At 41.0% G+C, this 15,546-nt stretch overlaps 1 protein-coding gene across 7 annotated transcripts; it reads left to right on the plus strand.

Moving 5' to 3' along the window:
• The first annotated feature begins 1,969 nt into the window (after positions 1 to 1,969).
• On the plus strand, positions 1,970 to 15,082 carry LOC106036243 (phospholipid scramblase 1). Of its 7 annotated transcripts, none has more exons than XM_013181560.3 (9): positions 1,970 to 2,053; positions 6,560 to 6,591; positions 7,386 to 7,487; positions 9,343 to 9,512; positions 10,547 to 10,589; positions 11,689 to 11,909; positions 12,367 to 12,528; positions 13,548 to 13,709; positions 14,650 to 15,082. In XM_013181560.3, exons 2-9 carry the CDS (start codon positions 6,585 to 6,587, stop codon positions 14,707 to 14,709), a joined length of 927 nt encoding a protein of 308 aa, XP_013037014.1. In that variant the 5' UTR covers positions 1,970 to 2,053; positions 6,560 to 6,584; the 3' UTR covers positions 14,710 to 15,082. The 7 variants fall into 7 exon arrangements, with proteins under 7 accessions (XP_013037014.1, XP_013037012.1, XP_013037011.1 ...); XM_013181558.3 differs by lacking the exon at positions 1,970 to 2,053 and adding an exon at positions 2,104 to 2,330; XM_013181557.2 differs by lacking the exon at positions 1,970 to 2,053 and adding an exon at positions 2,115 to 2,253.
• The last annotated feature ends 464 nt before the right edge of the window (positions 15,083 to 15,546 follow it).

Below are 15,546 nucleotides of genomic sequence, written 5' to 3' on the forward strand. Positions count from 1 at the left end.
GAGAAGACTGGGATTTCATGAGGTGAAATACTTTGTATTTCAGTTAAAGGTCTTCCACTATTTCACTTAATAACAAGATTGCTTCCAGGCATTCAAGGAATTAAGCAATATACTTTCTCAGCCTAATATATTTTTTTCTGACTTTTTTGACAGCTATGTTTTATAGAAATGGTTTTTATTATTATTATTATTATTATTATAATTCTGCTATCCTGAAAATAAGGCTTAGATATTGTATCTCATTATTTTTTACCTCCACCTGTACACATTATACATGTAATAATACCCAGTCTTCCGAATGACTTTCAACAATAAGAACAGAAGTTTAGAAGTCCCTAAAAGTCCTTAATACTTTTATTAAACTAATACTTAAAAAAAAAAAAAGTTCAATTTATAATGTTCACTGAATGACTTGGAAATCAAAAACATTAAAGAAACTAGTAGGATAATTCAGTATTAGATTTAAAGCTTAGGAAAATATTTTGTTATTCTCTGTAACATGTTAGAAAAAAATCTGGAATTTAAATAGTAAGATGTCATTAATATGTAAATAACAATCCATTACAGTAAAAATAGACTACACATTTGTAAACAATAGGACTTCCATGTAAATCTTAAATGGCATGTAAAGAAATGTCTCTGCAAGCTGATCCTCTGCAATATGTTTTACTAGTTTATCTGTAACACTGAAATATAACGTGATTATCGTTGACATAAATCTACTATGACCCTTATAAAACCAGGCATTTCACTTAAATATATCCATGGTTTATCTAGGTGACATTTATGTTCACTGCATCTTTTAATAATCTTTAACCTGAAAATACTTGTAATATGTTTTTTGATAACGCAGCCTTTCCAATAAAAAGCTGAGCTGTAAGTGAAGGATTTAACACTTCCCTGTCTCAGTCTGACCTCATCCACCAAATGGGACACTTTTGATGAAATATAAATGTCTTTTATACGTGTTATCTATATAAATAATATATAAAAATATAAAAATTATATATTATATATATACACATACATAGGTATGGTAGGCCTTTGGGTCCCAAACTCCATGTGCTCTTACATGAGGGACCACCAGCAGCTCTCCTGGTACTCTTTTTGGGCCTTGGCATGCTTCATCACTGATGGGCTGTTAACGGATTAAAGTCTGTGTGGCTCCACAGACTTTACATGGAAACAGGAAAGTACAGTAAATTTTGGTCCACCCACAAAATCTGTTTGTATTCAGGCAGTTTTGAAATTAAAGTGTTCTCTGTCCTGCTTGGCCTAATATAATACGGGGCCCCCTTTCCTTACCATATTTCTCGCAATCATGTTCTGCGTCTGGAGTCTGCATCATGAAGCTGCCTCTTTGTAAGACTCATTTTTGGGGGAGCTATCCAGAGGCAAATGTTCTTGAAATAAAACAGCTTGAAAAAGAGACGAGAGACTTTTTAGAAACTTTGGACCATTTCAGACTTAAAAACAGTGTTTCCTCAAGCGTTATGAATCCATGGCACTATCCAGTATTTCTCCAACTAGTGCCATTCTATTGGTAAGTACTATGATAGTGTCAGGCATTAGAATGAACCAAAGACAAGGTAATCATAAATAAAATAGAAATAAATAAATACAAATAAAATAAAATACAAGCAAAACCTATATATATAAAATATGTTTTCAGGAAATCTTTCAGAAATAGTGTTTCAGGGTAAGCACTAATCAAACCTGTTTTAGTGATTATTTTTTTCCCATTGTGATATGTATTTATGAGAAACCAGCTGTCTTTGCTGAGCATTTAGGTATTACTAGAAAATGTGTTGGCAGGACGTGATCTTGTTAACACCATGGGAAGCCTAGGATATGCTTTTTAGGCTTGTAGCTGACCGTGAGTAAGCATTTGATCCGCATGTAAAAGCCAACACCTACACGCGCAGGACCGGAGAGCCAACCCTCCTTAACGTCAGAGCACGTGTTGTTTGAGTTAAGCCCAGAGAGCTGCTGCCACCTTAAATTTCTGCCTTTGCAAGAAAACCTTCTGGAACTACAGCGGCCCTTCACTTCAGTAAATACTTGCCCTTCCGTTCCGCCGCCAGCGGACGGCTGAGGCCGGGCGGGGGCTGCCGGGGGCTGCCCCTGACGCACGAACGCGACACCGCGGCCAGGCTCCGCTCCCTCCCCGCCCCTGCCGGCCCCGGGGGCGGCGGCGTTCCCCGCCCGCTCCCGCTCCGCTCCGGGGGACTGGGTAGGGCCGAGCAAGGCCGGGTAGGGCCGGGTGCTGCGCTGCGGCGACGGGGAACGGAGCGGGGACTGGTGCGGGAGGGGTGGGGTCTCCTGGGGAGGTGAGCGTGTGCCCACCGCGTGGGGTTTGTTCTAGGGGCTCCTGTAAGGTTTCTGGGCTTCCGTCATAGGGACGGGAATGGTCAGGATGGCCACGTTTGGCTATTCGGGGATTGCGCCGTGAGTGACAAAATGCCTCTCTTTTGCGGTAGCTAGTTGTTAGAGGTGGCGAAGCACCCCTCCTGCTTGCAGATTATGGGGAGGGGGTTACGGAAACGTCTTGCTGATGGCCGCTTGGGCGAGCTGCGAGTGGCAGGCACGGCTCGGGCGGTGGTGGTCGCAGGGGCTCGGCACGGCTCGGCTCGGCTCGGCGCTGCCCCGGTGCTGGCGCTGCCGGCCCTTAGGGTTGGGGTCCGCAAGGGGCCAGGCTGATCGCTGCGCCCTGCCTTCCGGACGGGCTGTTTCGGTAACTTCAACGGGAAACAGTTTTTAATTCCATCACCCGGATGATTTTTTTAAGTATGCTGTGTTTCTAGAGTTGGGGTTAAATCCAGGGTTTGGTTAGTCGAACACGGTTATCAAAAAAGTACCATAGAGCTACCTAGGGTGAACTAACGTGTGCTTTACAGGTATTCAGCATTCTGTTTTTCAAATCGTAAACCTTCTCAGAAAGGGCCTGTTTTGGTATTTAAGTGACGCTGTGCATGACGTTAGTGCTTAGGGGCTTGTGTTAGTGTGCTCACGGCAGTCTCTTATGCAGCAGGGTAAGAAATGAAAGTGGTGGTCATGAATGAAGCCAGCATTATTTTCCAGATAAAAAGCGGAAGCTCTGCAGTTAAGTGAATTAAGATGTCTCTAAATTAGTTGCAGCCTAGCTACAGACGTGTATCAGGGTAAGTGAGCTCTGGAAAATGAGAAGCTGTGTGATGCAGTTCTTAAAACCTGAAAATGAACTATGGGTGTTCTGCCGTCCATTAAAAAGGAACAACAGCCTCAGGCTGTTGTTCCCTTTCTGTTGTTCTCTGAACTGGAACTGTTTTGTTCCAGTTTTGTTCAGAACCTGCATTTCCTTAACTGCCTTTCTAGAAGGTTTTGGCTGACCCTTAGGTACTTGGTCTCAGACCTCGTGGGGCGGGAAAGCTGCTGTGCCTCGCACCTGGGTGCTGCTGAAGGCTGCTTCTGTGCCTGTTAGAGTAACACTGCAGGAAAGCAAGGAGCTGGTTGGGTGTGTGCTGCCTTTGGGCTGTTGCAGCACTTCAGTGTGAGCTCTGAGAGCGGAAGGAAGAGCCTGAGATCTCCCCAGGGTGTGGAGGAGGACGGGCGGCACTGACCCTAGACAGCGTAGCGCTTGAGGTATCGCGAGCGAGGCCTCCTGGGCCCCTTCATCTCGCAAGCGCTGAGGCACGTGTGGGGCTTGGGGCTGGTGTCCTGGCAGTGCACTGCTGTGGGCCCCCGAAGGAGCGGTCTGTTTGTGGGGTGGCTGGGCCCTGTCACTCGTGTTTGACGCTGAGGTGGCGGTGCTGGCTGTGCTGGGAGAGGCAGCCGGCAGCCAGGTTGTCCAGAGATGGCATTTCCTAAGGGCTGCTACTGGGGCAGCTGCTTTGCGAGAAGCGCTCTTGGTTTTCCCACTACTTGCTTCCTGCCAGGGAAGTGGCTTCTGCTTTTCCCTGGGTAAAGCTGAACTGAGAAACGTAACCCCTCTGGCAGGGGGAGGATATTTATATCTCCTGTGAGGCCCGAGCTGTAAGTTACTACGGGAATCTCAGCCAAAACAGGACAAAGGTTGAGCAGAGTGGTGAGGCTTTTCCCGGCATGTGTTCCCTTCCCTAACCCTGGCCCAGAATAGCCCCAGCAGGTGGGTGCTGGAGCCCCAGCCAGGTCCCCTCCTTGCCTGCCCTCCCATGGGGATGTGTGTGAGCAACAGGTGCCTCAGGTGGTATCATGGCATTTGAAGGACCCTTATAATTGTAGCGTAATTTAGGTTGGGAATGTTTAAAGGTCATTTGGGACATCAGGTTCTTTCAGGCCTTTAGGCTTTTCAGGAAATGAACGCAAAGATACGCAGTTCCTGCTGCTGGGATGCTGGAGCCAGGCTACTGCCTCCAGTGGATCTTGCTCTGGATTTATGTCCTGAATGCAGGTTGCTGCATGTGGCCAGCACAGCATAAGGGATTCATGCAGCTACTGTTTTTGTTGGTATATTGGTATAAACCAAAATTAATTCAGTGATGGCTATCTATTTGCTGAAACTTTCTTTTAAGTCTGTGGAATTTTATCTCCATTACAAAGAACTAGCATTCTTCCTTCTCTTGTATTAGCAAAGTACTTTTACTTTTCTCTGCTCTGTAAATACGTTTCAGTGGTTGCTGCCTATATTTATTTAAAAACTGCTACTAGAGCTAGTACCACACAGCAGCATGTAAAGCTCTTTATTAAACCAAAATGAAAATGTAGGCTTTGAATCACTGATCTTACGTTGCTCTACGTAACCGAGGCAGCTAGGGACCAAGACATTTTTTTCAATGGCGCAATTGCCTTTTGCCTGTTGCTACATTTTCTTCACTAGTTGGGAATTTCCCTGTATGTAAGAAGGTGGCTGAACAATAAGTCGTGTAATATAATGGCAGAGAAAAACAAGTTTTTGTTCCTTGTTCCTTTGGTACTTCAGATTTTTTTGTTTGTTTGTTTCACAATCTTTTTAAACTAGTTGGATGAAAAGGAAGGTGTGACTGACAGTGTTGTGTTAATCTTGGTGGCTGAATCAAGAGCCGTAGAAGGAGTCAATAAAAAGCAATAGAAGAAAAGAGAATTATGTTAAAAATATCTCTTTAGCATCGTGTTGGATGAAATGGGGGTTGAACTCTGTAAAGTCTTTATTGCTTTGCTATCTGTAGAGCACATTTCAACATTTTCTGAATCATATATTGCACAGAGGAGTGTATGAATGGCTGTAAAATAAATCATATGATTCTGACCCTATTTGCCCTTTATGAAAGGGTTCAGTTGTAATTCTTAATGTTTCACTGAAATTCAAGTACATGGAACGTCTCACAGTGTAAACTGATAAACTGATCTTTTGCTAGTTAAAATAACATTTTTTTAAATCATCTTGAATTTGCATATTCCTACAAGCCAGAAGTTTTGTCACCATGTTTTAATATGGACATACATTAAACATGCCACACTAGATTATCAACAGCAAGAACAAGGTTTAAGTTACATACTTTGAATGTGTTCTTTCAGTGTTTTTTTCTTTCCTTTTTAGATTAGATGCATAATATCAAATCATTTTATATTACTATTTTTTTAAAACGTTATTCGTATGGGACTAGAATCAAAATACATAAAACAGTGTGATATTTTTGTTAGTAAGGTATGCTAGTACAGAAGATAAAGGATATTAAAAAAGAACACTTTTAAAACTAATTATTAAACAAAGAGGACGTTGTGTGAAAGCTGGCAAGTGAGCTGGGTGCCATATCATCTCACAACCATTCATCCTCCTGGATACAGCTTTTGCTGTGGGAGTCAGAAGCAGGAAGGAACTCTTTTCAGTTTCAGTTTAATTCCCAGCTTTGGATGAGCATCTTTGCTGAACTGAAATAATTGAATGAACTGTAACAGACAAAATATATTACTAGGTTTTACTGTATTTTTTTTTAACTCCTTTTGGAGACCCCGGAAGAGTAGAAAGAAAAAGACAAGCAGCTGGCCCTTTTCCTCCTGGCATTCTGCTGTGGATACCCATTTGCCTGTGCAAGCCCACCTCTTATTATGTGTGGAGACAAAAAAAAAAAATTCATATGTGATACTTGATAGTACCACTTCAGAAGTGGAATAGCATCAGCTGAGTAGGTGGCAGGTGTCACAGCTGCTTCAGGTTTTACCCAAGCAGGTTTTGTAGTCCATATCAATAATGAAAGTAGTTGCTCTGAAATTACTGTTCCATTTGTTCATATGAGTTGCCTGGTGGTTTTGCATAGTTGCACAATGTAGTCCTGCACTGCAATGAAATAACTGTACATCCTGATGCTTTCCGCTGAGTTGAGGACGATTTCAGGATACACAAAGCATGAAGGCAGCAGGCAAAGATAATTCAGATTAATTTTGTGGTAGAGGCTTGACCTAGAAGGAAGCTGAGATATTTAAAGTTATTTTAGCTTGTATTTATAATTAATCTGTCCCATATAATTTAGACATGCAAATATCTTTGATCACTAATTTAAAACTGTGTAACATCACACAAAAGTAATTCATTCAAAAAATAATAAATATATATTTTGTTTTGCAGAACAGTTATAAGCAGATCTCCAGCAATGCAAGGTGAGTAAAATATAAACCAAATGTCGTCTTTTGTCATATCAAAGATAATATGGTTTCTTCAGGGATGTTCAAGCAATATTAGCTTAGCTATAAGTTTGCCTAACTTATGGTAGATGTTTGAATGATTTAAATTTTAAAATTTAATAATTTACAAAGTATATAGCTTACATTTTAAAATCTTAATTTCTGAGGTTTAGTAAAAAATAAATTAATTAATCGTATTGAAATGCAGGCTACTTCTGCGTACAAGCTGACCTTGTTACTTAATCCATAACTCTGAGTCAGCTGGTGATGAGTTAGCATGTTACAGGCTAGAGAACTTGGGAGAAAATGTTTTATGTAGTGAAGAATGGCTCATTAACCAGTCTGTTCTGTACAGGAGTGCAGCCTGTCAGTTTGCTGCCAGTTTTTTTGCGTTAGAGCCTTCTTGTGAATATAAATGAACAAGGCCCCTCTGATCCAGACAGCAAGTGAGCTGACCCTGCTTGTCTGGGCTTTAGGTGACTTCCAGAGATCCCTTCCAGACTGAAATGGTTCTGTGATAGTGTGACATGATGACATCAAGTGTAATGCCCGTCTTTTTTCTGCACTTTAAGGGTCAGAACTCTTAAGTCATGCTATGCTTTAATACACATATTTTGCATAAAATACAAGCTTATTATATAGTTTTTGCTATTCAGAAAATAGCTTAATTTTTATACATCTACTTTGAAGAAGGCGACAGCTTGGGGATCTTTCCCCCTATGTGTAGGAGGAAATGAGCAATACTCAAAATATATGTTGCATTCTTCCAGCACATAACCCTGCACTGGCACCTGGATTTGCAAATGTTGGCTATGCACAGGGAAATCAGGTCCCCTATGGCTACCCGGAGTATGCACCTGGGAATTTCCAAGGTAGGTTGCTTGGCTACAGATCTGCTATTTCGTTAGGAGATAAGCATGGGGAGCAGGAGGTTTCACCAGAGCAACCATCTTTGATTTACTTTTCTGATATTAATTCTGTAGAGTTTCTAGTAACTTCTATTTTGCTCAAAGTCTTACTCTTTCCTTCTTGGTGTTAGTGTGTGCTGAGCAGTGCCAGCAGCGGAAGTTTAAAATGCTGGATGTTATTCCTCACTGGTCACCAGTGGGAGTTTGTTAGGGAGGTGTCACTGGTGCAAAGCAACTAATGTATGGCAGCTTCTTGCTGATTATCAGATTTTTTAAATTAAAATGTTAGTTCATTTTTCTTCAGAAATCCAGAACTGGATTTTCCTTTCACAGTTCTCCTGGTCATGTGGATCCTGTTCCTGTTTCCTACCCTTTTGCTGTACTTTGCATGTACACTTTCATTTCCTTTCCACTTTTTCTATCTTATGTTCCACGTTCAAAACACAGCACTTGTAAATAGTTTCTCATGTCCTGGCATCTAACTGTTTTCTGAAGAACCAAATCACAATGAGCAACATCTAACAGTCAAGCTCTCAAAGCGTAAGTTATGGATAAAGTGCAAAATGTTTGGCTTAGGTTTCTGTGTTGTACATAAGTTAAATCTTGCGTGTCTTGTAGCAAGGAAATCTGAGTTCTCCAAGTTCAGCTAGCCTTCAGCAAGGAAAGAGCTGGTGCTACCTGTACTACAAAGGTCAGGGGAGCATATTTTTGTTCCAAATAATTGCGCACATACACTTACACAATGGCAGTCAGTGTGTGTGCAAGGCCTGTGCTCAGATGTACGAGGGAGTGTTTCGTAAGGGTGGATCCTCACCTGGGTTGAGTGTTCCTGCTGGCTACAAGCTTTAAGCCACTGCTCTGTTCATCACCTGGCTTATGGCCACAGCATCATCTTCCACATATAACAGCCCATGTTTTATAACGTAGTATGAAACATTGGTGCTGAACTACTGGTGCTAAAGGTAAATCTATGAGTCAGCATCTCGAATTAGTTGTCTTTGTACAGCTCTGCAAAAGTGTTCTTGGTGGTTTCTACTTGTTTCTGTGTGCTTCTGAGTAAAATACAAAATTCCTCTGCATCTGATTGAAGGTCTTATCTGTCTACTGGGTAGGGAAAATCTACAGTTCCTGTTTCATAACTTCCAGTAACAGCAGCGTCAGCTGCCCCAGCTGCAGGGGATGCAGCCGCCAGGGCTGTTCCGTGCTGCGGGCGCCATCTGCGGGGCTGGGTGCTTACATGACTGGGGTCTGCTGCAGGAGCGTGGCTTGGAGAGCGCTGCCTTGGCCCTCGTATGCCCTGGGGCTTTTTCCTTCTTTGCTGTGTACCTCCTGCACGAGGGAGTTGTGGATTTCCCGAGTTTCGGGTGAGAATCCATTCAACAAGTGGAAATGTACTAGTTTTGGATCCCACTCATTTAGTTTTAAGCTGGAGGTGAATTTTGCTGAAAGGATGTTTCTTATCACGGAAGTAGAAGGTGTTATTCTAGGAAAATTCTGTCTTAAAATTCCTCTGATATTTACAAGTTGTCTATTGAGCAAATACTTTTCCTGTATTGTAATGTATTGTGTTGTCTTTACTTAGAAATAATCTTATTTATTTATTTATTTATTTTTGCATGAATAAAATTTCTTCTATATACAAGAGTAACACATTTATTTATTTAACTTGTTTTTGTCTGGAGGGATTAGAACATTCCTGTCCATCATGACTTCCTTGGATCTGAGGATCTTCATGCTTCAGAAAAGTAAACAAGTCTTTTTGAAGATCCATGGTGCAGCAAGACCTAAGTTTCCTAACTGTATCTCTCCTTACACTTAGGTGGTGCTGGAGCAGGGCCCTATGGTTTCCAGTCACAGCCCATGGGAGGCCCACCTGGTCTGGGTGGTCCACCCATCCAGAACCAGCCCACCGCCAAGGATGGGACAATCTGGATGCCCATCCCTCCTCCTCCTCCCAACTGCCCTCCTGGGCTGGAATACCTCACACAGGTACCTGCAGCCTTCCTTCTTCCCCAGGGAACAGATGGTCACCTGAGAAGCAGCCTACATCTGTGGGAAAGCTAAAGAACATACCTGCCTTTGTTGCATCTGTCTTTTGGGCTGCTAAGTAAGGCCTTTTGTAATGTGAGTGATGCACTTTTGAATATGAAGGTGCCTGTTATGGCCAGAGCACGTTATGGGGTACCTGTGCTCCTGCCAAGTGAGATGCTGAAGGGTAGGGGGCTTGGATGTATTATACATCTTTCCTGTTTCTAAAGCTACTGTTCGTGAGAAGTAATGCGATTTGGCAAGGTGTTTAGAACAGATACACATAATGTGGGTACCTGAAGCACCTTAGAGGTGCTTACTTTTCCGCGTGATGCTTTCTCAGACACTAGTCAAGCTTCACAAACTTAGAGAATGTTAGTAGCAAAATGAGAATTGCTCCCATGTTGCAGGATACATCACAGGATACACTCTCGTACTGTAAAAGCACACTTTGTCTTATTACTGGGAACTTAATACCAATATATTGCCAGTTTTGCAAATTGCTCTAAAGGGGGGAAAAAAAAAGCTTCCTGAGTTTCACTCAGAGCTGAGCAGTAGCTGAGCTTCTGCTCTAAAATTTCTGAATTTCATGCTGGTGACTCCTGCTTCTCTCTGTACAAATTCCTGACGTAGCTATCTGGGATGTGTGGTGTGCGGGGATACGTCAGCCTCTGTAGCAATACTGAGCTACACCAAGTCCTGAAAGGAACACAGGCATGTTCATCCTGTGTGCTTGTAACCAGACCAGCTTGGGTACAGCTCTTACCATTTCTGTGGTGCTCTGAAACACTGTTCTGCTCTACTGACAGAGGACAGGACAGGGAGGATGTGAGCCATGTCCATAGCTTTGCTAGTAGATGATCCGTCTTTAGGAAATGTGTTGCTCCATAAATCTACATTCTGAAAAAAACATCAACAATGCTTCTTAAAACTAGATTTCTCTTAGTTATAACTTGTTAACTGTTTATTCTCTTTCATTTTTCAACCATGAACAGATTGACCAGATACTAATTCATCAGCAAACTGAACTTCTTGAGAGTAAGTGAAAAGTGTTTATCGCAGAGGAAATATTTAAATCTAAGAGTCCCAAAAACTCTAAAGTGTAGACTTTCTTTGACGCTACTTATTTAAAATAGATCCTTTCATGGATTGCTCCGTCTCTCTTTCCTGCCTCTTACCTGTCTTAATTCCCACAGAACTTGTGGAGGAGAGGAGGGAAGAAGGAAACAGGAGGGTAGAAAAAGATTTTAAACTGGTTCTATAGCTTAAAAGATACACAGCAATGCAACTGAGTAATCTTTGTAACCAGTTATAGCTGAAATCACTAATCTCCCATTCTATTTATTCTTGATCTCAGCTTTCCTCTCTTCCCTACTTAAAGATCTTTTTATGTCTCCTCTTACCCCATGTAATCCATTGGGCTGGCATGCTGCTCCAATTGCATTTCCAGGCAATCTTGCTCTTTTAGTGAATTGAACTACTTTCCTTCTGCTCCTGTCATTCTGTTCGCTTTAAGAATATCAAAGTCGTGTTATCAGTGTCTTTCAAACAGAAGAAATGAAATGGACCTTCCGTCTCAGCTGACACCTAATGCTGCTGCTTTTGCTTTCCATAATGCTTCAAGGGTACTCTTATTTGTTGGAGAAATTAATCAAAATTTCAGCCCTGGCTCTTGCTATTTTCTATTTGTGCTGCTGTGAATCTTGACTGTGAGGCCTTTTCTTGGCTTTCTCATTCTGAACATATTCATGCCCTCTGGAGCCCTTTTCTTGCTTCACCACTAAACTTAAAAGTTTTCCTAATTTTCACACCTTCAGCTCTTCCCTAAGAACCTTCCATGCCATATGACTTAGAGTGGCAGTGCTCACTCTGGCAGTGGGGGGGGCCCATGTCTGGTAGGAGGGGAGCTGACGGACATTCCTGTGCTCTTTCTATGTTGCCGTGTTCACGGTGGCTTGTCCTCACTGAAATTCTCTGTGGGGCTGGCCTGCTTGAGGGCCCTTTGCCAGTAGCTGCCTCTGACAGACTCTGAATGAGGCCTTCCCAAACAGTAGTGTAGGAGTAGCATGGTGGCTTTTCTTACTGTTTTTCACATAGACACACCTAAGGAATTAACAGTTTTGTTATTGTTTTTCAGTTTTCCTTGGATTTGAATCAAACAACAAATACGAAATCAAGAATACGTTGGGGCAAAGGGTGTATTTTGCGGTAGAGGACACTGACTGCTGTACAAGGAACTGCTGTGGGCCATCACGACCTTTCACCATACGGATTATGGACAATCTGGGTCGTGAGGTGATAACACTGCAGAGACCCCTGAGGTGTTCGTCGTGTTGTTTCCCCTGCTGCTTACAGGAGGTGAGTTGCTCCCTCAGTATAAGGGATGATTTTGTTTTTCCTGTTAATAATTATGGGATGTTGAAACTTCTGAGGCCTCAAATCTGAGCCTACTCAGAGCTTTTACTGATGGGTTTGTAGTAGCTGCATTCTGTCAGGTATTCACTGAATGCTTTCAGGATGTCCAGAGTATTTCCTTTACTAGACTTTGATCTTTCCACTGCAGACACATAGCTTGTATGTTCTATAGCCTTAGGTGTATGCTCCTGCTTTCAGTGAGGGCAGAAGTTGCATTTGGATTTGCAGTTTTGTAGTTTTTTTAAAACACTCACAGAAAAACCCATGCAGCTTCATTGGAAAGCTGGATTGTTGTGGAAAAATAAACTGTGCTTGGTTTGCGTGTTAGTGTGGGATTTTGTCTAACAAACATATCAAAGCATGAACTGCTTCACATGGGGGTTTTCTTTCTCCTGTGAAGATAGAAATTCAGGCACCTCCAGGAACACCAGTTGGTTACGTTGTCCAGAACTGGCATCCCTGCCTACCCAAGTTCACTATTCAAGATGAGAGAAGAATGGATGTACTGAAAATTAGTGGCCCATGTGTTGTCTGCAGCTGTTGTGAGGATGTTAATTTTGAGGTATGCAGTGCAAAAATTGTTCGTATATATCTTCTTTCAAATAGTAGTTTGACAATAGTTTGTTGCTTCGCTTACTATCAGTCAGCTGTACTGTAGTATGTATTAAGTAAGGAGAACATAATATTTAATACAATAAAATCAATTCACTTCTCTAGATCATTCTAAATAAGCCAGCCAAATTTCCGGAAATGGCATCTTAAAGCCACTCATCAATGATCTGATTCCTTGTGATTGCACACAGATCTCTTAATAGATATATTTAAAGCAAAATCTTTTGAATCCATTATGTTAGTTCCTAACAAAAAAAAAAGTTATTCTCGGTTGTATCAGCTGTTTATTAAAATGACTTTCTGCAACCACTCATTCAATCATACAATAATAATTCAGTAACAAGTAAATGAACATTATTTACAGCTGAAACCTTGACTAGAATGAGTGAAGAATTACAACTTTCATTTAAAAATAAGGTATTGATGCATCAGTATTTTCATCCAGATTAACTAGTAGACACTAGTCTACTGCATTGTTTAAAGTGATGTAGCAAATCATTGCTAAAGCAAATTTAGTATGATTTTATTTTGGGGATTAGTCTTTCACGCGATTCAGAACACAGGATACAATTTCAGGAAAAGGGTTAACCTCTGCTTTGGAACAGGAGAATGTAATTTGTTTGATTTTTCACTTGAGCCATTCCTGAGGTATGGCAGGAGAAACTAATTCACTCTCGGCTAAAAGACAACATTCCCAATGGGATGTGTGCGTGCTTGCATGCAGTAGCTGTCCTCCAGTACTGTTAAAACATTGAATGTTGCAGTCAGATTTAGAATTAGATGTCTTAATTCAGACTGACTTTGTGATAGTCAGGGTTGTCTTTTTATACAAATGGCTGCATTCAGTGACTGCATTAATTTAAATAACACAATTTAAAGCTTTCAATTAGATCTATAATGAAAATAATTTGGGAATATTGTGAATGATGGAATTGTTGCAGTTTTTTTTTTAATTGTTTATTAAACTAGGTGAAGACTTTGGATGAGATTTCTACCATTGGGAAGATTTCTAAGCAGTGGACTGGGTTTTTGAAAGAAGCGTTTACAGATGCAGATAACTTTGGAGTTGCGTTCCCAATGGACCTTGATGTAAAAATGAAGGCAGTCATGATTGGCGCTTGCTTTCTTATCGTAAGTCTGTAATTTACTAATCCTTGAATATGAATTGACTTCTTCATCTCAGCGTTCAAACTGTGATTGGTAAAGAGTTTGACTCTGAGCTTCTCAAAGTGAGTGAGGGTTTGTTGTGGACTTCCTGTGCGTAAAGCTAACCCTGGAGGGAGTGCAACAAAGAAGCATTTCAGATAATAAGCTTATTTTAGACTACATGAAGTGCTAACTATTTAAGAACAGCTTCATATGTGTTGGGATTGAGAAATCCTGTAAAAGGATGACTGCTTTACAGACTTTTTAGAGACAAGCATGTTTATGTGGATGGTGAGACCAGAAAAGTGCAGATCAGCAGTAGCCAAGAGACTCAACCAAAGCCAGAATAGATCACTTCAAAAGTGCATTGTTTCCATGTTGGCAGGGCTCGAGACGGAGAGGAAAGGTACATACACAGCATCTGCGTTTGGAAAGTTCTCACCAGTTTTTACAGCCCAGCTCATGAACCAGGTTTTCTTTAGCCGTGTGTGTTCGGGTGCTATGATGTGCATGAAGAGTAGTGAGTACGAATGAGGACTCCAGGCACAGAAAATGTGCTTCTCCCCCTCCTCTTCTGTGAACTAAAGTTAATGGCAATTATGATAGATTCCAGTTTGAGGTGAAATTGAAGATACTGAGTCAGGCTGAAGGAAGACAGGATGGAAATCCTAAGGAAGTATAATTTCCATTAGTGATAATTTGAATTTTCCATCTGCAGCTTTCATCACCTCTTTTTCTCTCTGTGGATGTCCTTTTACCTCTACAAGACACCCAGGGATAGGGGCTGGAGAGGGGTACCCCCAGCTGCTTCTCATCATCTCAGGTTTCTGAGGGGAAGGTGCTTTGAATATCTTGCAAAATAACCATGAACTAAGAACCAGATTTTAAAAATACTGTTTTTGTTTGCTTTTTGTTTTCTTCTTAGGATTTCATGTTTTTTGAGCGTATTGGTGATAACCCACAGCGAACAGGAGTGTGGCAGTGAAATCTAGAACTTTTTATTTAGAAGGAAGAAAATAAACCACCCAGCTTTCCAGCGGAGTGCAGAGCTCCCGTGAGAATATGAAAAATGTATATCTTGTGCTTTTAATTATATTTCTGTAAACTAAGAGCTTTATTGTCTAGCTTCTGTTTTTGTAATCTAATTATATTATTTGTAGTATTAAAATAAGCATCCTTTGCCTGTACAGATAAATACTGTAGTGTATAACAATATATAGCAACCTTTTTCCAAGAAATTTGGAATTGTTTATTAAAAATTCTTATTGTAATTCCTAAAAAAAAAAAAAAAAAGAGGACTACTTTTTTTGTTCAATATTAATATAAGCAGTCAGCCTAATAAAGAGGTCCTGATCTTTTCCTGTGTATCCTTCTTTGATAGTTTTGGCTTGGTGTTTATATTGTTGTTTCCAGCTTATCAAGTATATCCAGTCAAAACAAAGTATTCAAAATCAACAGAGCTATCAGAAATCATTGCAGAATTGTATTAATCTTGTGATGAATCAGCTGTCAAATATGACTCATTTAGTGTAACAGTTCCCTAATTTTCCTGCGCTGTTTTAAAACTTAAGGTTTTGATTTTCAACAACAGAAGTTAGAGGAGACTGGAAACATAAATGCCTGTGGTTGCTTCTATTTAATAATCCTCTAGTAATTGCCTTGTTTGTGTTTTGTTTTTTTTTTTCCTGAGTCAAGGAAAAAGTAGTTTTTCTTTTCAGTTTCTTCAGTCACTTAGTCCATAGTTTTCACAGTTTGCAAGTCTGTAGATATGATGGTGCAGGAGTAATAAACAGAACAATCCCACTTCAAAAGCAGATGCATG

This window comes from Anser cygnoides, chromosome 9 (assembly GCF_040182565.1).
Source record: "Anser cygnoides isolate HZ-2024a breed goose chromosome 9, Taihu_goose_T2T_genome, whole genome shotgun sequence".
Lineage (NCBI taxonomy): Eukaryota > Metazoa > Chordata > Aves > Anseriformes > Anatidae > Anser > Anser cygnoides.